We start from the raw sequence: 25,576 nt of genomic DNA, 5'->3' as shown, positions 1-25,576 counted from the left end.
TGATAATTGCTGAAGCTTATGGTTAATTATGCTCTGCTTTTGTTTGTTTGAAATTTTCTATAAGGTAAAAACCAAAAGAAAGGGTAGAAGAGAGATTACAGTTGTGTTTAGACTGGGGAGCCAAGGAAAGACTCCTTTGAGGAAGAAGCATTTCAGCTGAGACCCTCGTGATGTATAGGAGTTGGCCAGGCTGCAAGGGGCATTTGGCAGTTAGGGAGTTTTTTTAGGCAGCAGGAGCAGCATGTTCAAAGGCCAGCAAGCCCTGAGGAAGGAACATGTTGGTGCCTTGAGGAAATGAAAGAAGGCTGCTGTCATAGGAATTGAGAGGCTGCGGAAGGAGGCATGGGCTAGACCTTTAAGACCTTGGAAACCATGTTAAGGATTTTGTTTTTTAATCCAATAGTAATAGAAGAATTTTAAGTAGCACGAGGTGGCTCTGCTTCTTTAAGAGCTCAAGTTGGCTGTTGGTGGAGAATGGTTTTGGTTTGGGCTCGAGGGAGAAGAGAATGTAAAAGTGGAGAGAGAGCTATTAGGAGGTTATTGCAGTGGTCCAAAAGAGTCTGGTGGTTTTAGATTACAGAAATAGTTATACAGATGGAGAGAAGAGATACTGATTTGACAGATATTTTTGGCTTGGTGATGTGGGGGCTGAAGGAGAGAGAGGTTTTATGATGCATAAATTTCTGGCTGACGCAATGGAATGGATGGAGGTGTAGTTGACTAAGATGAAGGAAAAAGGAAGAGATTTTGTAGCAAGAGATTGAGAGCTTAGTTTGGAATATGCTATTCAGAAAATGTGCACCAATTTACATATTTACCTCTGTGTATAAGACTACATGGAAGGTATTTATATTTAGAGGTCTGATCTGTACAGATTTGTGTTTTAGAAAGATTATTCTAGTGGGATTCTGGAGACTAATTGCTTGTTAGTCTGTGAGGTTTTTGAATTGAGGTATCTCATCTTTATTTTCTCTGCCTTTGTATCCCCAGTACTTAGCAGACAAAGTGCTTGGCACGTAGGTACACAATAAATAATGTTAAGAGAATGAATGCTGGCCAGGCGCGGTGGCTCACTCCTGTAATCCCAGCACTTTGGGAGGCTGAGGCGGGCGGATCACAAGGTCAGGAGATGAGACCATCCTGGTTACCACGGTGACACCCTGGTGACATCCTGGTTACCACGGTGACACGTGAACCCGGGAGGCGGAGCTTGCAGTGAGTCGAGATCGCGCCACTGCACTCCAGCCTGGGCGACAGAGCGAGACTCCATCTCAAAAAAAAAAACCCAAAAAAACAAAAAAACGAATGCTTATAGGTGAGAGATGAGAAGGTCTAGGTAGAAATGGATAGATTGTGGAAAAGTTTCCAAGATAGATTCAACAGGATTTGGATGGAAGATGGGAGAGATTTTTCTCTCCCTTCTCTTACCCTGCCGTTAAACTTTTTGACAGGTCCATTATGCCAGCAGGTCTAAATATAGGTAGCCATCAATTTATCAATTTTTTTTTTCTCCTCAACATTTATTTGTTTGGAACTCCATAGATTAGAACTCAATGAGGTAATTATTATAATATTAATAGTAGCTTGAAGCCCTCTATCACTCTAGTTCCTGTTTTCTGTCTGCCGAGTTTTCTGTCTTCCAGAGCCTTTCTAATCCTGGCAGCTTTGATGGTGGGGAAAGTTTCAGCAGCAAGAGGAATTTACAGCAGTAGTTACTCAGTATGTAGAAACTGTCCAGAAGTTGAATATAAGTTGGATATTACCTGTATGCTTTCCATTTTACAAATGGAGACATAAGCCCTAGAGAAACTTGTCAAAATAATGCAACAGGTCCATGTAAACCCAGGTTTTTCCCATACTGAGCTGGTACTTAGGACAGTTGATTTCTTGACTGATCAACCAAATCCATTTCCATCTACTTTTTTCATTTTCCCTGATCGCTTATTACAGAGTGATTCTATGTTAGTTTTAGTATTGCTTAATGCTGCCCAAGCCTGCTCTTAGGCTCCTGTTGAATATGTTCACTTATCTGTGACCTTGTTCTTGTGTTGTGTCAGTCACTACCAGTTTACATCACTTGTCTATCCTCTTTGCTTTCAAAATTGTTTGGCATATTGCCTCTCAGCATCTCTTTTCATTTTAAATTTCAAAATGGTATCTTTTATATTTTTTCCTTGATAACCATGACCAATGTGTATTGAACAATTGGTTTATCTCTCTTTATTGATACATAATAGATATACATATTTTCATGATTATTTTGATACATTCACATAATGTGTAATAACCAAATCATGATAATGGTATATCCATCACCTTAAACATTTATCTTTTCTTTATGCTGGGAACATTTGAATTATTCTCTTCTACCTATTTTGAGATATATGGTAGATTATTGTTTGCTATAGTCACTCAACTGATTTATTGAACACTAGGTCTTATTTCTTCTAACTGTATTTTTGTATTTTTGGGTTTTTTGAGACAGGGTCTTGCTCTGTCGCCCAGGCTGGAGTGCAGTGGTGTGATCTCGGCTCGTTTCAACCTCTGACTCCTGGATTCAAGCAATTCTCCTGCCTCAGCCTCCCCAGTAGCTGGGATTACAGACGTGACACCATGCCCGGCTAATTTTTTGTATTTTTAGTAGAGATGGGGTTTCACCATGTTGGCCAGGCTAGCTAACTATATTTTTGTACCCATTAATCAACCTCACTTCATCCTCCATTCCCCTATCCTTTCTGGCTTCTAGAACACTGATTTACTCTCTCTTCATGAGATCCACCTTTTTTAAACTCACTGACATTTGCAGCAACACAGATGGAATTGGAGATCATTATGTTAAAACAATTGGTTTCACTTGCATTTTTGCAAGTTTACCAGATTAAAGTAGGCTGGCCTTGCAGCAGCAATACCAGGTACTGTGGAATCCAAGTACCCACCACTTAGGCTGACAGCCTTGGGCCTTCTTTCTTTGCCTGTCTAATGGGGGCATATGCAAGCACAAGGGCAGGGTGGGGGTGTGTAGCAGAGAAAGGGAACAGGTGAGGGTTTAAAAAGTGCATTTTCAAGAAATATTTTAAGATCAATAAAGGAAGCTGCTTAAAATTTCATGTTTTCTAGAAGACTTTGAAATTGGGTCTAGGGTAAATTTCTTCTCTCTGATATTCAGTTCATTTTGGTTCTGGTATTTTAGGACCAGAACTCATATTCCTTTCCAAAAAGAAGCACTCTGGCTGAGCGTGGTGATTCACACCTGTAATCCCAGCCCTTTGGGAGGCCAAGGCGAGTGGATCACCAGAGGTCTGGAGTTCGAGACCAGCCTGGCCAATGTGGCGAAACCCTGTCTCTATTAAAATATGAAAGTTAGCTGGGTGTGGTGGCATGTGCCTATAGTCCCAGCTACTCAGGAAGCTGAGGGAACAGAATTGCTTGAACCCAGGAGGCAGAGGTTGCAGTGAGCCAAAATCACACCACTGCACTCCAGCCTGGGTGACAGAGCGAGACTCTGTCTCAAAAAAATAAAATTAAAATAAAAAGAAGCACTCCATGGTATTGCACAGAGCCTAGGTATATATTACATATATGAATGAGTTAACTGGCCCATATCAGGAAGATGAATGGGAAGTGGGTTCTGGAAACCTCATTCGATACCACGTCCTTATATATAGTCCTCAGTTATTGTCCCTCTGTGTTTTAGGCACTGTGAGGTGAATTATATGGTACCCATTTTATAGATGAAGAAACTAAGGCTCAGTCTCTCAGAAGGTCACACAGGTAATCATTGAAGGAACTGCGCTCAAACCTAAGTCCTTACTGGCAGCAAAGATTATACTTTTAATAACTACAACTGGCAGAGCATGGTTGCTGACACCTATAATCCCAGTGCTTTGGGAGGCTGAGGTGAGAGGATTCCTTGAGGCCAGGAGTTCACAACCAGCCTAAGCAACATAGGGAGACCTTGTCTTTAAAAAAATTTGAAAATCAGCCAGGCATGGTGGTGCATGCCTGTAGTCCCAGCTACATGGGAGGCTGAGGTGGAAGAATCTCATGAGGCCAGGAGTTTGAGGTTACAGTGAGCTATGATCTTGCCTTTGCACTCCAGCCTGGGCAACAGAGTGAGAGACCCTGTCTGTAAAAAATAAAATGAAATAAAAGTAACTACACTATTTCCCCATGTTTTCAGCCATATAAGTAACATTTGTCTCTTTTATTTTTCTTTTCTCTAGTTTCAGAATCTTTTGTGGAACATGTAGTTATTCACTAATAAATCTAGTGTCTCAAAACTAAAAGAGACTGAGTATCTGGGATATAACTATCCCTAGATTCACTGGGAAAAGGTTTCAGAAGGGATGTCAGGTGGAGATCTGTGGGAGAGAAGAGGCTCTTCTCTGGCTTTTCATGAAAATACAGTTGCCTGTATTTCTGTACTGAGGCCTTGTCAGTGGCTTCAGAGTCACCCCAAGGCTCGAAGTCTTAGCCTTGCATTCCTCAGAAGCAAAACGACTTTAAGTACTCTGGAGTGGGAGCTGTGACAGTGGCTTAGATGATTGGGAATTGCCTTTTCCCATCTTAAGGCCAGGAAGCACACAGTGTAACGTTTCACAGCTGACTTTCAATTTTTAATGAATGTGTTTGGCTTCTGACTTTGTTAGTAAACAAATACATCTTAACTGTCTTATGAGTTCTAGACTCTGGAATCTAGAGCAAAGGAAAAATGCTTTAAGAAACATGAAATATTAACTTGATGCCATTTTAAATCTTATATAACTTAGATCTTATTGAAGTTCCTTTATGAAAACTGTAACCTAAAATGGATAGACAGCATGCTAAGAAACCCCATTTACGTCAGTTTAGAGTTTTCATTTTGTGTTTGACATGACACTCTCCCACCTGAAACAAGTGTGCAGATCGTTTTTGTGTTTATAAGATACATGGTGGACCAACTATGTAAATCCATCTAGGAATGTGAAGGGACTAAATATCGTTTTAGAAGATAAATCTGAGCTTGTGATAACGATAAGGCCTTGGGATAAAATTTCAGGCAGAGAGCACCACCTGGTGGTAATAAGGAGAATGTGAGCTTTCTGTTGCAGTATTTGCCATGGTAAATAAGTGATATCTTTGTCAAAAAATTACGTTCTTATTTGTAATAATCATGTATTCAAATTTCTAAAACTAATTTTCTGCCACATGATTCTAGCATTCCTTCATTAAAACTGCTGTCAAAACCTTCAGGCTGGCCAGGCGCAGTGGCTCACACCTGTAATCCCAGCACTTTGGGAGGCTGAAGTGGGAGAAGTGTTTGAGGACAGGAGTTCAAGACCAGCCTGGGCAACATAGTGAGACCTTGTCTCTGCAGTAAATAAACATATTAGCCAGGCAGAATGGCACACGCCTGTAGTCCCAGCTACTCCAGAGGCTGAGGCAGGAGGATTGCCTGAGCCCAGGAAGACGAGGCTGCAGTGAGCTATGATGGTGCCACAGCACTCCCTGTCTGGGTGACAGCGAGACTGCCTCTAAAAATAAAAATTAAAAATTGAAAAACCTGCTGGCTAACCAAATAATTGTCTGTGTCCTAAAGAACTGAAGTCTTGTGCTCCTTGTCGTTCCAAGCATAGGTCCTGTTTATAGAAAATCAGTGTCTTTTCACCTCTTTATTGCATCCTCTAATTTTTATGTCACGCTTATTTTATGTGGTAAATTTCTGCCAAGTGGGATAATGGAGAAGGAAATATTTCTGAGTTTTCAGTAAGTTTTTGGCAGGTTTCATATGAGTCATTATTTTTTCCTGGGTGAAAATTATGAAGAGGAGTGTGATAATTTTTCAGAGTGATTATTAGGATGAGTAAAGCTGGCAGGGGATGGGAGCTTCTGTAACAGTTTTGAATTAAAATTCATATTTGAGATTTCTTTTTTGTTGCTATAGGCATCTTTATTATTTGGCAATCTAGAAATGAGGTACTTCAGTAGTTGAGTAAAGTAGGGACATCAACCTAAGGGGAAAGGATCCTATTAAGTTAATGTGAATGCATATTTTATAGGCCTGGGGTTGGGGGGAGGATAAACACAGTTTCAATTACAGGTTGAGCCGTGGACAATCATGCCTTATCTATCTTTCTTCCTGGTAGGAAAACCGAATATAGGTCACCACTAAAAAGTGGTGAATACAGGCCCATCACCACTAAAACGTCTCTTGGGACAGGACTGTTTATATAAGGTGCTCAGCCAAATAGAATATGATATGGCTTTGCACTCCTGGGATTTTTCTTAATATAAGTAACAGTCTTATAACATCTGTGTTTCAACACTCATATTAGCAGACACTGTAAAAAAATTGTACCATGCACAAATGCCCACATATTATATAATTCTGTTTGTATTAAATGTCCAGAATTGGCAATCCATAGAGATAAAAAGTAGATTCATAGTTGCCAGGGGCTGGGAGGGAAGAGGCGGTAGAAAATGGGTAGTGCCTGCTAATGGGTTGGGATTTCTTTTGGAGTAATGAAAATGTTCTGGAATTAGATAATAGTAATCATTGCACAACGATGTGAATATACTAAAACCACTGTATTGTACACTGAAAAATTTTAAACTAAAGAAAAGCTGACACGTGGAGGAATGAGCAGAGTCAATAAACAGGTGGTTATGGTCAAAATTCTTTCACTTACGTTCTAGCAGAAATGTCTGATAATCTAATATTGTAGTTTAGGCCTTGAATGTTGTGATTTGTACTTTATTGCCCTGTTCCTGACTTTCACAGGGCCGCGATGGGCCTCTTGGAACATTGGTGTGTTCATCTGCATTCGATGTGCTGGAATCCACAGGAATCTGGGGGTGCACATATCCAGGGTAAAGTCAGTTAACCTCGACCAGTGGACTCAAGAACAGATTCAGGTACTTAGCCCAAGAGTGAGTCAGCTGCTCCCATATGTCCATGTAAAAGGAATTCCAGATGAATTTCAGTCAAACCGGGCACAAAGGCAAAGATAAAGGAAAATTTAGTTGTTAAACACTTATGTCAGATTCTTGTACCTTAACAGAAATTTTTATTCTTTCTGTTTAAGATACAAGTTATTCTACCTATAGTTTACCTCCTTAAAAACAGAAATAGTCTATGGTCTAGGACTCCATGGGTCCACAAAAGTATTAAGAGGGATCTTTGGGTGATTTTCTAAGACTCGTAGCACTTGCAGGTCTAAAATTTATAGTTTTGAATATTCACTTTTGGTCGGGCACGGTGGCTCAATCCCAGCACTTTGTAAGACCGAGGTGGGTGGATCGCCTGACTCCAGGAGTTCAAGACCAGCCTGGGCAACAGAGTGAGACATCTGTGTCTGCAAAATACAGAATTAAAAAGTTAGCTGGGCCTGGTGGTATGTACCTGTAATCCCAGCAGTTTGGGAAGCTGAGGTGGGAGGATTGCTTGAGCCCAGAAGTGGAGGCTGCAGTTAGCCATGATCATGCCATTGCACTGTAGGCTTAGAAATAGAGTGAGACCCTGTCTCAAAAAAAAAAAAATCACTTTTTAAAAAAACCTCCAAATCATAGACTTATGGAAATATTTTATTGCTAAAATGCATACATGAATCTTTGTTTTAGACATGGAAAATATTTTAATGGTACATAATATTAAAAAGATATCATTTTTGTGAACTCATCTTTTCTGTGATTGTTAATATATCTTTAGACACATACAAACATGGAATTAGATGATAACATTTAAAATTTCAAAAATTTTAAATAAATTTAAACATAATTAACCTTAAAAGTATATTAAATAAGACAATGTATATATTATATTTATTGTTATCATCTTAAAAAAGCTGTAACAGCTGGAATGCATACATGAATCTTGCATGCTGTTAGCTTGGTGGGCTTGGAGTGAGACTCCTAAGTTAATGAGTCTGGCTGACCTAAGAGCTGTACCTTGATATAGCTTCATTATTTTTTATTCTCTTCCTACATTGAAAAGCTTTAATTTTAATTTTTTCTTTCTTGGGAGTAAAAGGGAAGCCCCCCCCGCCCCCCAAATCCAGTTGCTAAAGTTGGTAATGGAAATAAGAGGTTACTCTTAACGAGAAAATGGCTTTAGAAATTGCTTTAGACTGTATTTATGGTTGTATTAAAGGTCTAAAAAGGTGAGTTACATTTTTCAGTTACACTTTACTCTGTCTTATGAAGGAAATTGTATGCCATGAAGATATTTGGGGATTTGGAGACTTAAAAAGCTCTTGGGATTTATCCCTCACAAGTGTTAAGGAGTCTACTTAAAAGCCTAATAGGAAGCACATTTATTGGAATTGATTAATAGTATAAACTCAGAATGGTAACACTGATCATTGCCTGCCAAGTAGACATTTTAATTGGTAGCTGTGTATCTAAGACTGTCAAATGAGATATTGATTTATTACTGAATTAAATGTATCTTGGTACACAGATATTTCAGTAAAAGGAACCTATGGAGTAGGGGGAAAGACAGCTTGGGGCAAATGATTGGGAATTCCTAGTAAGGTAGAGAGAATCATGAATTGGAAATCAGAATCTTGGTTCTGACACTCTCTAGGTTGGTTCTTCAATTGTACAGTAGTGGAATTGGGTGAGAAGTTTTTCAGTTCTTTCTTGATCTGACATGCCATGTTTCTACATTCTCTTTGGTCACAGTGCATGCAAGAGATGGGAAATGGAAAGGCAAACCGACTTTATGAAGCCTATCTTCCTGAGACCTTTCGGCGACCTCAGATAGACCCGTATCTTTTCTGGAGCAACTTAGAAGGCTGAGTGGTATTCTGATGTTTGGGGAGAGTCAAACAAGACTCTAGTCCTGTAATGTGACTGGGTCATCTCTATGTGGATTAGTCAGTGTCCTTGCTTGTCCTCTGTCCTGCAACCAAGATGCACAAAAAGCACATGTATTTGTGAATGTCAGAATTGTCATATGGTGTCACTTGAAGAAGACTCACTCTGGAATTAAGACTGCAGTGATTTCACTGTGTATTCTTCCATAAAGTTACATCTCCACTAGTTTATTTTGGATCTCTGAAACTATTGTTTGATTAAAAATAGTAGTTTATTGTGCTCTGTTAACCCTGGCAGTCAGCAAAATGGCCATTCATTTTCATCATCTTTTTATGTCTTGGGTGAAAGAATTAACTGTTGTTTACCAGTTTATCAATAACCAATAACTTTCTTCCACCATCTGTTCAACAGAGATGGCACCTAGGACACAAAACCAAATCCCCTAAAGGCAGTGCTTCTCAAAATGTAGTTTGTAGATCATCTTGTTAAGGTTCTTTTTTTTTTTTTTTAATGAATTCAGGTGGAACCTGTTAAATGCAGATCTGGGGCCTTGCAGAAGACCCACTGGTCAGAATTTGGCAGTGGGGCACAAGAGTTTATGTTTTCAAGGGGTACTTACGTGCCTTTGTTTGAGGCCTATTGACCTAAGTGCTTTAAAATAGACATTTGACTGCTTTACCTATATTCTAGAACAGCCACAGATGTATGGCCACCTCCAATGTCAATTTGTAGATTAATTCCACTTGCTGCTATCATTATGCTGAAGGAAAAGCATAGGAAGTAAGGATTCCCTGCTGTAACTGTGAAGGAAGCATTTTAAGGCTTTGGTCAGAGAAATTGCATATGAACAGGCAGGAGCCATGTGGGGAAACCAGGCAGAGGGAAGGAGGAGAACAATGCTCCATGGAACACAATTGACCTTTTATCTTCTTACTGTTTGAGAGGCTTGTTGGATTCATCCTTAATAAGCTTTTTGCAGAGCTGTCGAAGGATTTATTCGAGACAAATATGAGAAGAAGAAATACATGGACCGAAGTCTGGACATCAATGCCTTTAGGGTTGGTTATACATCTTTCAAGTTTTGTCCATAATAAGTAATTTGCTTATTAAATCAGGCCAGAGAACACTTTGAAGAACTGCTACCAAAACACTCCAAAACCATCTTTTAAAAAATGCAAAAGTAGACCAAGTGTGGTGGCTCATCCCCTAATCCCATCACTTTGGGAGGCTGAACTGGGAGGATCACTTAAGCCTAGGAGTTTAAGACAGCCTGGGCAACAAAGCAAGACCCCCATTTCTACAAAAAAATTTAAAAATTAGCCAGGCATGGTGGTATACACGCCTGTAGTAACCAGCTACTTGGGAGGCTGAGGTGGGAGGATCACGTGAGCCAGGGAGGTTGAGGCTGCAGTGAGCTATGATTGCACCACTTCACTCCCGTCTAGGCAACGGAGTTTGACCCTGTCTCAAAATAAATTTTTAAGCAAAAGTAAAAAATGCCAGTTACTGAGTCAAGACCATGAGATATCATGAAAAAAACTTCTGCCTATCAGTGAATTCTTTGCCTTAACCTGTAGTTAGAAGGTGTTACTGATGATTCCCAGTTTTGAATTATTTCTTGAGATGGACATGTTACATATAGTAGATCAAATAAAACAATATATGTGTATATGTACTACACATTTATCTATCGACATAGATATATACACACATATATACTTTTTTCCTGTAAATGAAATCAACAAAAGTAGGTGTAATTAAATCACCAGTTTCCTTCAGTTTGACCAATGTATATTTCCAGCATTACCTGCGGATAACCAGTGTGTTGGTGGACTGATTGCCAATGTGACCTTTGTTTCTGAGAAGGGTTTCAGAGGGAGGCTGACTACCAGTTGCCAAGAACACATTCCACCCTAGGCATGTTGAGAATCTGCAATACAGTGTATGATAACTAGAACAAATATAACACATAGGGGGACAGACAGCGACAGCATGGTTTCTGAAAGAGGAAAATATGCCTAACTAATGACAACTAATGGAGAACCAATAGATATGACTATTTAGACCTTTAAATAACCTTTAACAAGATTCTACAGAAAATTCTCTTAGGAATAATTGGCTATTTCTCTAGTCACAGAATTATTGAGAGTAAGGGATTCTTCACTTCCAGCACAGGTCCTACCTATCTATCATCTATTCTAGTTATGTAATAATGATATCATAGACAGTGAAATCACTGTTTGCGTGGAGCTCTAAGCCCTTCTGGGTAATTAAAAGTTAAGCTAATTGGAATCCGCTTCAGATTGATCTTATGAAGCTGTGTGAAAGGGGCATTTAACTGGTAGGTGAATTTCAACACAGGCAAGTAAGTGTAAGGTAATACATATAGTTAGGTAAAAATGATTCCTTCTCAACTTTGTATGAAGGACTCTTATCTTGCAGTCATCCAGAAAAGGGACTTGTCAGTATCATATCTGTGCCAAGAAAGAATTAACCCAGTGTGCAGCTACAGCTTGGATGGCATCATCAAAAACAGTTTAGAACCCAAGCACACACATTTCCTTTTATTTGTAGAAAACTCTGGTCTGTCTGCCCAGCTCTGTTCATTGTGCCTAAAGATATGAACTCAGATGAGGTCAGCAAAGGGTATCTGAGATAATTCAGATGATGAAGGAGTAGAGTTGCTATTTGTACACAGCTATTGTAGAAACAGCAGCTCTGCCCTCAGGGTATTCATGATTACGATGCTGGTGTCCTGTACCCATGAAAGCAAGCCCAGTTACTGGATGTTTTTCTTAGGAAGGAAATAACCTCCCATTTACCAAAAAGCTATTTCAGAATTTATTTAATGTACTTAGATTTTTTTCATATTCTTGTGAAGATTTTTATGCCAATAATTAATATTTGCTAAGTGAAGACATTTAATATCAAATGAAAAGAAACTGGCTTTGTTAAAAACTATTCTTTTTATAATGGACAGATAAAACATTTTTAACTTAAATGAAATGTCTGTATTAAAGACATACACTTCATATGAAAAAGCTGCATGTATTGATTATAAGATTATTTTAGAGAAAATGAAAATTAAAGTGAAATATTCATGCATACTCTCACTATCTTTGCTAATAATTATCTTCTTGGTGTGTTTCCCCTTTCTTTCTATATAGTTTCTTTTTGGAGGCATAATTATAATACAGTTATATAGACTTCTCCTGCCTTCATTCCACTTAACATATATTTCTATGTCACTTATATGGTATTTATAGTTTTTAATTGTTGCATCATCTTTCAGTGAGTAGCTAAATCACTGAAGGTAATAATTTATTTTACCATTTCCCCTCTGTGGCATAAGTGTTGTTATTTAAGGTTTTTTTAGCATAAATAATTCTGGGGTGAACTTCTTGGTGCATTTAACCTTTTTCATATTTTGGACTATTTTCGTAAGATACATTACAAGATATGGTATCATCTGGGTCAAAGGATTTCAACATTTGTCTCTTCCTAGTTTTGCCAATATGCTTTCCAGAAGTTGTACCATTTGACTCTCTCTCCTCAGCATTGTATAAGAGTACTGGTTTCACTTCAACCCTACCAACGTTATAGAAAGATCTTTCGCTCTGCGTAAAGTGCATTTTCAATTGCATTTTTTATCACTGGCAAGACCAAACATGTTTTTCATATGTATGCTGTACTCTGTATTCTTAAGATTACTTTGTGCTTTTGTTTTACATTTAGATGTTTATTTGACTTTAAAACTTAATTTTTGTTCTTGTAATCTGTAAACTTGAAATTAAGGTTTATTTTCTGACTGTTAAAAAAAGAAATGACTATTGAGAGGACCTATGATTGAATTTATGGTATCACAAAGGACATAAGCTGAGTAAGATGAACTTATTCACTAGTATACCAAGATGAGGGGAGACCTCTCAAAGCATGGGCAAATTAAATTTGGGGCACAGATGGGTAGCATACTGGTAAAATGTTTTAGCGTCTGTACATAGCCTCGACTGCAAATATCAAGAGTCATGAGTGGGTTAGGAGGGCGGGTGCCAAGGTGTTTGGAAGACATGTCGTACAGCATTGAGGCTAATGTGGAAGAGGTCAACTCTCATGCTCCACACCAAGACCCCGGTCCCTCAAGCTTGCATCGGAATCAGTAGGGATTTGGGCTGTCCTTTTTGGACGCTTGGAATTACAATTTATCAAACTATTAGTCACCTTGGGCCCTGTGTTCTTTGTCTTGTTAAATCATTATAGAAAGAAAAAGATGACAAGTGGAAAAGAGGGAGCGAACCAGTTCCAGAAAAAAAGTTGGAACCTGTTGTTTTCGAGAAGGTGAAAATGGTAAGTTGGGAAGTATTTGCACTGTATGGACAGCCTCAGGTATGTGTGTATTTGTGAAAGGGAGAGTAGGAGGCCTCGTGGTGAGTACCATTGCACCATCACAGCTGGGGCTAGAGGGTTCTGCATCTGGATTGGATCGCCTGCTATCACCTCTGCTCTCCCATTACCAGTTGCTGCCTAAATCTGCTCTGTAAGAGCTTCTCTTTGGGGTCAGATGGGAACTCAGGAAGTGCATCTGTTCCGTCTAAGCAAGAGGCACGTTCCAAGCCAGAATGCCAAGGCCATGGGACACCTTCTGAGCAGATGCTATTTCCACATTAGTCCTTCTCTTGTTAGACCTTCTGTACCCCATTTTCCGATTTCAATGAAGAACAGTCCAGAAGTGAGGCCATACTAGACCATTTTAAATGATCCCTTCTTATATTCTTGCTTTGTCATGTTGAAACAGACACGCTGCTTTTTCCACAGGACATATTGTGGCTGTAGTAGTAGAATCTCTAATATAAAAGCTTGGAATCTTGGGAGAGAGGACTTTACTTACTATTGCTTAAGGAAGAGTCTTTTATCATCATTCTGAATCACATTGTCTGTGGACACAGTCACTAGTGATATTGGCAGAGTGAATTAGGTAATCTTTAAACCGACCTCCCTTTCGGTTTTCTAACCACTGGGAGATTTGTTGGCTCTTGGCTCTTGTACCATCAGATACCTACCTTTATTCTTGGCTTTTCCTGGGACCAAAAACTGCTGCTTCTGTTGGATCCCCTATTCTGTGGTTGTCTTGGTTTCAGAAAGATCTGTCTCTTCAGGACGCCAGACAATCACAGGCGATATCTTTGTTTTTCGCTTCAGGTTTGGTTTATGCACTTCTGCCTCCTGACTTGATTCTTTCACCTGACACTTCCTGAGTTTCATTTCTTTGGTAACTCTTTTTGAATAACAGTAGCCCTACCCACAAGAACACCGTGGCTTTACAGTGGAGATGGGAATAAAGAGTTCAAAAACACCTGCTTATTTCTTTCTATAACATACTTTCTCCTTAGCCACAGAAAAAAGAAGACCCACAGCTACCTCGGAAAAGCTCCCCGAAATCCACAGCGCCTGTCATGGATTTGTTGGGCCTTGGTAAGAGTTGGACTTTTCAGCTTCCATGTTCTTACAAATTTTGATGAATTCTCAGTGACCCTGGAAGATAGGTAGAGATGGGATTCTCCAGTTTTGTCTTCATTGCTAAGACTGTTCTCTCACACTCTTCCTGATCTGTTTTATATCTGAACAGTTGCTCTAAGGAAGTGTTTACCATGCCACTTTTCAGAGGGACAGTATGGTGTAGTGGTTAAGAGCATGGCCTTTGGAGCCAGTGTCCCGCTGTGTTACTCACTGTCTATGTGACCTTGGGTAGTTTACTTAACCTCTAATGTTGCTTTCCTAATCTGTGCAGTGAGAATGAGTCTCTACTTCAAAGGTGTTGTTGGAAGGATTAAATGAGATAATGCCTCTAAAGCTCTTAGCCCCATGCCTAGTACATACTGAACCCTCCATAAATGTTAGCAATTTTGCTGAACAGCACCTTTGAGCCTCATGTCACTTCCCTGTACTCTACTCCCTGCCTGCATTCCTTTCATTTTTCAGATGTAGGCTGTTTCTGAGATGGCCTGTGGTCATTTTTCTCTAAACCTTTGAAATCCTGAACTAGTGATTCTGCCGTTTCAGAAAGAAAGCCTGTTGTCTGCCTTTCACAGCACTGATGGTTGTACTTTGTTTCCATCTGCTTCTGCTGACTTAGGTTATTGGCTACTTAGGTTTCTAATTTCTGTACCTTTCCTTGCTCTCTGAAAATGAACCCTCCATACCTTGCCCTTTAAATAGCCAAAAGGGAGCCAGCCAGCCCCTCACTGCGGTGCTGAAATAGCCTTCAGGCCTGGGCTTCTGCTGCCCTGTGCCTGATAGCTGGGCTACAGGCTTTCCCAGAGCACCCTGGGAATGTCGGGTGAAGCCTCTTTTGAGAAGCCCCATCCATGCTAGATGGTTCTAGAAGTCTAGATTTCTAGGTCCGTGAGATTATGGGCTACCTTTCCTTTTTGTCTAGAATAGAAGGAAGGCATGGGCTTAATAAGCAGTGCTGCATCTTAACTTCAATCTCTCTTTCTAGATGCTCCTGTGTCCTGCTCCATTGCAAATAGTAAGACCGGCAATACCCTAGAGAAGGATTTAGACCTCTTGGCCTCTGTTCCATCCCCTTCTTCTTCAGGTTCCAGAAAGGTGAGTCTTGTGGGCTCCTCAGGATTAAAGAACATTCTGAAATGGGTGATTTTGATATCTTAATTATAGAACCAAGTCATGCTTCCTTGGTGGAGTTGGACTTTGGTTTTCTTTATTCTTCATTCTTCCCTTAACATTGTGTCATTTCTGTCACAATCTAAGATTGCTGTTCATGCCATTTTTTTCTCCTGCTCAGAAAGAGTGGGCCCTTTGAGTTGCTTCTATGGAAAGTGTGTGATATTGTGAAGGCTGATACTTGAGGCTAGCTCCTAGGCCTGAGTTACTGCCAGGGAATTGTGGGTAGGAAGATTTGAAACCTTTAATGGCTACCATTCGTGAAATGCCTGCTATGTCGCAGGCACAGTGTGAGGTGGTTTTTGTATATCATTTTGTGTATTTCATTAATAATTTCACATCTTCACCACAAACCTGCAAAGTGGGAATTTTACAGGTGTGGAAACATTAGTTCATAAAAGTTATGTCACTAGCCTCTGGTTATACTAGTAAATGGCTACACTGGGATCTAAACTCAATTCCCCCTGCTGCGTCATTTGTGGGTTGTTTTGTTTGTTTGTTCCTACCAAATCACATGTTTTGGTGAAAGGAAAGAATTATAACAGAGCTTAATTATCAGGTGTTTTCAGATATTTCAATGGTAAAAATGTCAGGAAGCTATTAACTTGAACCATGAATTCTTATTGCAGATGTTAGGAACAGCAGAGAGGGAAGGGAGATCCTTAAGGAGACCCCCATGAGAACCATTTCAATTCTTCCCCTGCCCTCTTTGCCCTAAGGTTGTAGGTTCCATGCCAACTGCAGGGAGTGCTGGCTCTGTTCCTGAAAACCTGAACCTGTTTCCGGAGCCAGGGAGCAAATCAGAAGAAATAGGCAAGAAACAGCTCTCTAAAGACTCCATTCTTTCACTGTATGGATCCCAGACGCCTCAAATGCCTACTCAAGGTAGACTTCCTGGGTATCATGGCCATGTGTCAGATAGAGACATGAGGGCTTCCATGCAGGAATTATTTACTGTGACAGAGGACAGTTACTTTGGGGACCAGGATGTCATACAGCAAACAAACCTGAACATAACCAAAGTATCAGCAGATAGAAATTAATGTAACTCAGAGTCATACTTCTGTGGAGTCTGGGGTCACACTTCGGTGAAGTCTAACTCAAGGTCTGGATCTGGACCCTAAAGGGAAAATGACTCAGTCAGCAGCCCATTGGTAAGCCATAGCAGGCCTTGTAGAGACTCTAACTACTTTGCTGTGTAAAGAGCATTGTGAGTAGAGTAATCCTGAGAAATTCCAGCTGGAAAGGGGTAGCCAGGGAGAGTTTGGGCTGACTATGTTTTTCACTCTTTAACAGACCTGTGTGTGTGTTGTCTTGACAGCAATGTTCATGGCTCCCGCTCAGATGGCATATCCCACAGCCTACCCCAGCTTCCCCGGGGTTACACCTCCTAACAGCATAATGGGGAGCATGATGCCTCCACCAGTAGGCATGGTAGCTCAGCCAGGAGCTTCTGGGATGGTTGCCCCCATGGCCATGCCTGCAGGCTATATGGGTGGCATGCAGGCATCAATGATGGGGGTGCCGAATGGAATGATGACCACCCAGCAGGCTGGCTACATGGCAGGCATGGCAGCTATGCCCCAGACTGTGTATGGGGTCCAGCCAGCTCAGCAGCTGCAGTGGAACCTTACTCAGGTAAGCTATCCCGTTTTACTTGCAGCAAGAGTTTTGAGCCTTCCTCAAGTTTGTTTCACTTTGTACCTCTCCACTATCCTTTGAGTCCTTTCCATGTAAATGAGATAATGCCAGAGACATTGTTAGGTTTGCTTTTTTTTTTTCCCCTAGAAGGTCTGTCTAAAGTCATCCTTTCTGAGGAAGAACTCCTCAGTTCTGTAGAATTCCTGTAGAATAAGCGCAACTGCCTAAATCTGAATCTCTCCACACGTTCTCAAAAGCAAAAACAAACACACAAAAAAACCCTGTACAAACAATGAATGCAGATATTGTCACAACAATCTCATTTGGTAGACAAGGTTCAAATGGCATGGCAATGGGCATATAAACACCAACTCTAGCAGAGCCAGCATCACAGAGGTGGCTGTAAAAACAGAAGATGGAGCAGGGGCCTAGCAGTAATACCACAGATAAAGTAACTCCCCAGAAGGAGAAGGACCTACCCTCATCAAAGACATCCTGAGAACAGGTCTGAGATGTGGCAGATTAGAACTCTGTTTACTTGGAGGATGAAAAACAGGAGACTTGAGATATATAGGAGTATAGGTAGTAACCTTGGGAAAGCATTGCTTCTCGGGGAGATAGGCATAGCCTAAAAGGAGGAGGTACCCTTTGGAGGACTGGTGGTGAAGGGAAAGAAAGACACGAGAAATGGAAATGAGAACCACAAAATCAAATATACACCTTCCTCCCTCTTCCAAAATAACCACTTCACTAATAAAAGATGGTGCTCTTAATCTAAGAAATTTAGTAAGCCTCCCCAAACCCTCACACCTATTATTGCTGATTGAGAAAAAAAATAAGACCTTACAAAATAAACCAAACATGGCAGCTGACATTTGTGCAAAACTACTACAAGAAGAAAATAGAAAATGAAAATCAAAACATTTCACGTAATGAATATTCTCCCTCAAAAAACAGTCATGAAGCAGAAGAAAATCATTACACTATTTATCAACCTGAATTAAATGTCCTTAAACAAACATTTGCAGATAAGACAAAACACCTTAAATCAGAAATTCAAAAACTTAAAGCCAAAATGGATAAAAAACTGAATGTTGTGAAATGAAAGTTTACTGAACTCAGAAAAGAAATTGAAGAAAAAGCCAAAATGTTCTTATAAAGACTGAGTTACAAGTTAGCCAAAGAACAATAGATTGAACTGAAAATACATTTGGCATTGAGGAAAGGCATGAAACAGCTAAGAGAATAAAAACTAAACATAGAAAGGAGTAAGAAGAATCAGATGGAAATTAATATAGAAGTTAGGCAAAGAAAACCTAACATAAATGTATTTGGAGATGCCTAAAGAAATAAAGACAAAATAAATAAAACAAAATATGGGACAGAATTAATGTATTTAAAACTACAACACCAGAAAACTTTCTAGTAATAAAAGACTTGGATATAATAGGGGAAGAGCCCATTGTGTATCAGGGAAAATTGACCCAGAACAGTAAACTCTAAAATATATCCCGGTAAACCTACAGACTTTAAAGAACATTAAAAATGTTTAGGGTGGCTGGGCACGGTGGCTCACATCTGTAATCCCAACACTTTGGGAGGCCAAGGCAGGCGGATCACAAGGTCAGGAGATCGAGACCATCCTGGCTAACACGGCGAAACCCTGTCGCTACTAAAAATACAAAAAAATTAGCCAGGTGTGGTGGTGGGTGCCTGTAGACCCAGCTACTCGGGAGGTTGAGGCAGGAGAATGGTGCGAACCTGGGAGGCAGAGCTTGCAATGAGCCAAGATTGTGCCACTACACTCCAGCCTGGGCGACAGAGCGAGACTCCATCTCAAAAAAAAAAAAAAAATCGTTCAGGGCTCCAACCTTTTCCATATCTCCTTCTCACAAAAATCTGTCACAACAAACAAAAAATACCCAGGTTGACATCAGACTTCCTAATAGCAAAATACAAAAAGAACAACAAGGAGAGTAGTATTTTAAAGACGCTCAAGTATATGCAAGACAAGACAAGCATTTTACAGCCAAGCCAGCCAAGCTAGCCTTCAGGTATCAAGGCTGTAAAAAATAAATATGCAAGAACTCAGGGAATATCACACTTACAAGACTCTCCTGGGGAATCTAACAGAAGATAAACTTCATCCACCTAAGAGGTGACTGGGGTCATTTTCATTTTTGTCAAAAGAACTGATGGTGAGAATTGAATGTTTAATTGAGAATCTAAGACTAAAACAAAGGTAGTGACCAGAATATACATTATATTCTGACAAACAGGTACAACTAAAAATAATGGAAGGAGAAGGGAGAAAAGTTGAATAATAAATATTGTATGGGAAATAAGTAGAAGTCAAAGGATGTAATAAGCTGACAAACCAAAACATGGAAGCTTGAATAAGGAAAAAGCAGACCAAGGACATTGCTAAAAAGTATTAGTATAAAGGTAATCACTAAAACAAACATGTGGGATGTTCTGAATATCAAGATAATTTTCCCTTCCCTTCCCCCTCCCCTTCCCCTTCCCCTTCCCCTTCCCTTCCCCTTCCCTTCCCCTTCCCTTCCCCTTCCCCTTTCCTTCCCCTTCGCTTTTCTTTTCACCTTCCCTTTCCCTTCCCTTCCCTTCCCTCCCCTCTCCCCTCTCCCCTCTCCCCTCTCCCTTCTCCCTTTTTCTTTTCTTTTCTGAGACAGAGTCTCACTCTGTCGCCCAGGCTGGAGTGCAGTGGCACAATCTTGGCTCACTGCAACCTCCACTTCCTGGGTTCAAGTGATTCTCCTGCCTCAGCCTCCCAAGTAGCTGGGATTACAGGCACCCACCACCACACCTGGCTAATTTTTTTGTATTTTTTAGTAGAGACGGGGTTTCACCATGATGGCCAGGCTAGTCTCAAACTCCTGACCTCAGGTGATCCACCCACATTGGCCTCTCAAAGTGCTGGCATTACAGACATGAGCCACTGCACCCCACTAAAAATGTTTAAAAACAGACAACAAAGTGCAGCAAATACAATAAACACAGTTAAAATATAATATGATGGAATAAAGACCAAACATACCAGTCATATCAGTAGGCAACTCGTCTATCAAAAGAAAATGATGTTCAAATTGGCTCACAACGCAACACTAGTTTTGTACTAGGTACAAAGAAATACAAAGTGATTTAATGTGAAAACCAAGAGACAGGCAAAGTAATACCAGAGAAGTGGTATGGTGCATGTGTACTGCACATGTGCATGTATATGCTATCTTTATCAGGGTTATACTTATTTATAAAAAGTATTTTTATGTTTTTGTTTCTCTGTGGTCCGGAATAATTTACGTAGTACTGGTCTTTGAAGGTTTTGTGGAATTCCTGTGTGAAGTTTGTGGTCCCTATTGCTTTCCTTTGTAGCAAATCTTTGATACATTTCTCTGTTTCTTCTATGGAAGTCAATTTTGGAAAACTGTATTTACCTAGATTTTCCATTTCACCGAGGTTTTCAAATTTATCAAAAGTTACGCCAAGCAGTCTCATTAATTTTTTTCAGAGAACCAGGATTTTGATTTATTGGTGCTACATTTTTCTGTTTTCTACCTCAATTTTTGGTGTATCTTTCCATATGCTTTCTATGGGTTTACTTTGTTATTTTCTAGCTTTTGTAGTGGAGATTTTAATTTACTTATTTTCATTGTTTCATTTTTATTTACATAAGTAATGGAATGCTGTAAGTCTGATGGGAATATGTCAGAGAGACACATGAGCCAACTTCCAATGGCTCTGACTGGCCAAATGTGAGACAATTTGAACATCAAAAAGAGTAACAATAGTAATGGATTATGACACACTGAATGGAAAAAAAAAAAAAAAACCCATGAGTCCATGGTGATATTTTTTAAAAACCAGGTGTGGAATGGAAGGAGAAAAAGCTTTCTTTACAGAAGAATGATAGTAATTGTAAAAACAACAAAGGATTCCCACAAATCCTTGGGAATCCCACAAATTCCCATTTCTTTGCAAAGAAATGCCCTTCAGATTATTTATTTATTTATTTATTTATTTATTTATTTATTTATTTTTTGAGACGGAGTCTCGCTCTGTCGCCCGGGCTGGAGTGCAGTGGCCGGATCTCTGCTCACTGCAAGCTCCACCTCCCGGGTTCACGCCATTCTCCTGCCTCAGCCTCCCGAGCAGCTGGGACTACAGGCGCCCACCACCTCGCCCGGCTAGTTTTTTTGTATTTTTTTAGTAGAGACAGGGTTTCACTGTGCTAGCCAGGATGGTCTCGATCTCCTGACCTCGTGATCCGCCTGTCTCGGCCTCCCAAAGTGCTGGGATTACAGGCTTGAGCCACCTCGCCCGGCTATTTATTAATTATAATGAAAGAAATATAGCCACTACCTTAGCCAAGTGATCAAACATCAAATTACTGGCAATGGAACAAAGTAATACCATGTGCTTCCTGATATTTTGTACTAAGAAAGACATCGTATCTCCTCCATAGAATCTTGCCAAAAATATTTAACCTGGATCCAATTATGAGAAGATGAATCCAAATTGTGGGATATGCTACGAAATAAGTGTCCTGGGTTCTTAAAAATGTCAGTGTCAGGAAGAAATGGGAGGAAGTGGTAGGGAAACTGTTCTAGATTAAAGGAAACTACAGAGATATGGAAATGAAATGCCATGTACATTAGAATATTGTGTTAATGTTAAAATTCTGGAGTGTGTTCATGGTTTTGTGGTTCTGTTAAAGTGTTCATTCTTATGAAGTGCCTCCTGACTTAGGAGTGAAGTGTCGTGATAGCTGCAGTTTTGTTTTGTTTTGTTTTTAATCTGCGGCTTTTGATGCTCATCAAAAAAATGTAAGTTTTTATATAAGGAGGGAGAGAATATATGGCAAATGTTAACAGTTGGTGATTTTAAGGAAGAAGATATACGGGTTTTATTGTACTATTCTTTCAACTTTTATGTAAGTTTGAAATTTACTTTAAAAGTTGGTAAAGAAAAAGAATTTATATAGAAAATGTACTAGGCTCAGGAAATTCAAGGCATTTTTCTCCATAAAGTATTTTTCTGTTCACTGCTAGGGAGCCAGTCTTTCCATCAAATTCATGAAGGACCCCCGCCCTATCCTGCCCGAGGCCTTATTCCACTGACTTTTCTTCCAGCTCCTTCCCTTCTCATACACCGAAGACACATTAGTCTTTTTTACCCCCTGCCTTTGTTCATTGCGAACAGTCCAGTTCCTTTTTTCCCCCCTTCTGCAAATGAAAGAGCCTGCTCAAACTCTTTCCCTGACACTGACAGTAATAGCTGTGCTGAAGATGAGGCGGGAACACTGGGGAGGGGGCTTGCTTTTCAGCTTTTAGGATTGGCCAGGCAAGTTAACAATAGGCCCCTTTTATTTATGATGAGGGGCTGGAAAGGAAAAAGAGAGGAACTCATGCTGATTTTCTGTCACCTAGATCCAGATGCCAGGATGCCTTCTTTCCCTCCCTGAGCTTTAGTCTCTGTCAACATTGCACTCCCAAAAAGTCGTTCATGTACATGGCCTTGAAATGATCTGACTGTGAAGGTCCAGGGTTTACTGTCCATAACAGTTTCCCTTTGTCTCATTCTCCCCATCCTGGCAGAGAAAGGGACTCCCACTCTGCCTTTTGCACTAATTGGCAGAATGCCCACAGCCTGGTCTGAAAGTCTCCTCTCTCCCTTTCAGATGACCCAGCAGATGGCTGGGATGAACTTCTATGGAGCCAATGGCATGATGAACTATGGACAGCCAATGAGCGGCGGAAGTGGACAGGCAGCAAATCAGACTCTCAGTCCTCAGATGTGGAAATAAAAACAAAACACCTGTATGGCTGCCATTCTCTTCAGCCCTCGCTCTCCCCTTTCCACAGCCTCCACCCCTGACCCCCATCCTCTTTTCCTACCTCTCTGTTTGGTTTAGAAATTGCTCAATAAGTCATTTGGGGTTTGGCATCCTGCCCAGCCACTTCCCAAACATGAAGACCTCTCTGTTGCTTTATGTTGTACATGCCCCATAGCCATCCCAACGTCCTCCCCAGTCCTCTCCTGGCACCAGCACCTTAGAAGTTGTTGGCAGAAGGCACTTAAACTGTGGGAGAAACGTGCACACCTTTGAGTACCTTCCCTCAAGGTTAAAGCTCCTGTCAGACTCTCAGAAGGGTCTGTAGGTGTTGTGTATTAGGCAAACGGGAAAGCTTAGAGGTCCTTCTATATATGTTAATAAGCTGTTTCTAAGTGTTTAAATTTGAAGGGGAAGCATCATGTTCTCATGATTTATGGGAATGAAGCAAGTACTGAAATCAAACTAAATACTCCCTGGGCCCTGGGTGAGTTTGACCCTAGCCCTGGGGTGAGGCAAGCCCCCTCCTATGAGGATGAGCAAAAATACTACTCTCTTCACCCTGAGTTGCTTTCCAGATCTGGGGCTTCAGGACTTGCTGCTTCAGTCAGCCTTTATTAGCACCAAAGACTTTATGAAGATCCCACACACAGACACACATCCCTTCCTGCCTCCCACCTGCCTTCAGTAGGATCTGGCTCCGTGGCTGGAGGACAAACCCCTAGAGTGGGACTGCAGAGCTTAACGTGTACTGCTTGTGTGTGCACGTGAGAGTGTGTGTATGTGTGTGTGTGTGTGTGTATGTGTGTTCCGCCTCCCATCCTCTCCCCATCTGCTCTGGGTATTTCTGTTTTTGTTTAGTTTTAGGTTTACAACAGAGAGGAGTTAATTTATCAGCAGCCTAAAACTGTTGTGTTTTTCTTACATTTTAAAAAATGCCATGTCATTGATAACTCCCTTTCTCCTTTCCCTTCTCCCAGTCTGCTGATGACTCTTTCATGCCTGTGTATCCGGGTGCTCTGTTTCCCCACCGTTCCCAGGTGTACGAGGCAGAGGCCGGGACAGCTTTCCTCTCAGTCATTGTTCACCCCACTTGAAAATTCAGACAAAACTTTGCTTAAAAGATTTCATGTGTGGGAACTACAGTTCCTGGCTGCCTTTCTCCTGTGTATGTGTAAATTCCTTAATAAATATTGCAGGGAAGGACTGTTTGCTTGGCCATTACTGTGCGTCACTCTTGGAGGAGGGTGCGTTACACTCAGGTTTTCTGTTTTCCAAAGGCAATTCTTTCACTTACTGTATTTTGGAAAATTCTGTACTTCTCATACCCAAGGGCGAGGCCCAGGCTCCAGCAGTCAGAAAGGGGGCCTCTCTCCACCGGCGTCTAGAGCTGTGAACTGAGGGAACTCCGAAGATTGGCACCTGCTAGAGTCAGAGCATCAGAGCGGCATGCCTTTCCCCCACAGATGGAGAAACTGAGACACGGAGAAAGGACATGGTTGGCTGATGTCCACTAGAGAACCCTGGGCAGAGCCGGCAGTAGCCTCGCAAGTGTCTGGATTTCCAGCCCCTTGTTCTTTCCCTATGCCATGGCAATTGAGTAGTGAGTTGAAATTCCTCTCTGCCGAGAGAGCAGTAGCTTTAGCTGGTAAAGGTAACTCACCCCTCTCTGAGCTATCGGAACTGGGCTTTCCAAATCAGTGTCAGGAATGAGAAACAGGACACTCATTCCTGGGGGCAGTACGAAATACAAAAGGAAGAAGACCGTCTTTGGTCTGTTTCCTTCTCCCTTTGACTCCCTTTCTGCTCTCAACAGATGTGATCTTTGGACCCTTCCTCCCTTCTTTCCTTTGAGTGCACGCTTTGAGTCCTTACAGATGTAAGTGGGAGGACAGCTCAGTGATTAGGAAAGTCAGCTCTGGGTCAGGCTGCCAGTGTTCCTATCCCTTCCTACGCTGAGCAAACTACTAAACTCCTGTGTCTCTGGGTAAAATGGGGACGATGGTAATAGTTAGGATAATAAGCAGTTCCTGTGGTATATTTAGCACACTATTGGGCACTTAGTAAGCACTCAGGTATTAGCAGGTATTGCATGCCAGATCTGTGTTAGGCAGTAGCTCATTTGACAAACATTTAATAAGTGTCAGTAATGTGCCAAACACTGTTTAGGCTCTAGAGACAAAGCAGTGAATAAAAACTCTCCAATCTCATAGGGTAATGTGGTAGGAGAAATGGATAATAAACAAATAGATCTAATTCAGACAGTATAAGACAGGGGGGAGAGTGGGTATGGGGCCATTTGGATGAAGTGGTCACGAGAAGGTTACATTTGGACTGAGACCTGAATACGCAGCCAGTCCGTAGAGATCTGGAAAGAGTTGGAAATAGTTTGGGGGCGTTAGTTTGGGAGTCGTGAGGATACGGGTGTTATGTAAAGCCATGAGAGTGGTTGAAGTCACTTGAGAAAATAGAAGAGAACTGAGTCTGGGAACCCATCAGCATTTAGAGGTTGAGAAGGATGAATAAGATGAATCTGAGATAGTTTCTGGTTAAGAAGCTCTTGGTCTCATGGGGCAGCAAATTTATAATTTCTTTTTTCTGTTTTTGTTT

At 40.8% G+C, this 25,576-nt stretch overlaps 1 protein-coding gene across 4 annotated transcripts in view; it reads left to right on the top strand.

The window, feature by feature from the left end:
• Positions 1-24,173, top strand: part of SMAP2 (small ArfGAP2) — a 48,847-nt gene extending 24,674 nt beyond the window's left edge. For 3 of the 4 annotated variants that reach the window (XM_007979268.3, XM_073007441.1, XM_007979269.3), the window contains exons 2-10: positions 6,761-6,894; positions 8,662-8,747; positions 9,776-9,854; positions 13,054-13,140; positions 14,184-14,265; positions 15,293-15,402; positions 16,197-16,362; positions 16,799-17,115; positions 22,814-24,173. In XM_007979268.3, coding sequence (XP_007977459.1) covers positions 6,761-6,894; positions 8,662-8,747; positions 9,776-9,854; positions 13,054-13,140; positions 14,184-14,265; positions 15,293-15,402; positions 16,197-16,362; positions 16,799-17,115; positions 22,814-22,939 — 1,187 coding nt within the window. In that variant the 3' untranslated portion in view covers positions 22,940-24,173. The remainder of the gene's footprint in view (positions 1-6,760; positions 6,895-8,661; positions 8,748-9,775; positions 9,855-13,053; positions 13,141-14,183; positions 14,266-15,292; positions 15,403-16,196; positions 16,363-16,798; positions 17,116-22,813) is intronic. The other variant, XM_007979270.3, reaches the window with a different exon arrangement.
• Positions 24,174-25,576: the final 1,403 nt, after the last annotated feature.

Source organism: Chlorocebus sabaeus, chromosome 20 (assembly GCF_047675955.1).
Source record: "Chlorocebus sabaeus isolate Y175 chromosome 20, mChlSab1.0.hap1, whole genome shotgun sequence".
Taxonomy (NCBI): domain Eukaryota; kingdom Metazoa; phylum Chordata; class Mammalia; order Primates; family Cercopithecidae; genus Chlorocebus; species Chlorocebus sabaeus.
Note: the sequence above shows the minus strand (reverse complement) of the source record. Positions and strands in the feature narration are given on the sequence as shown.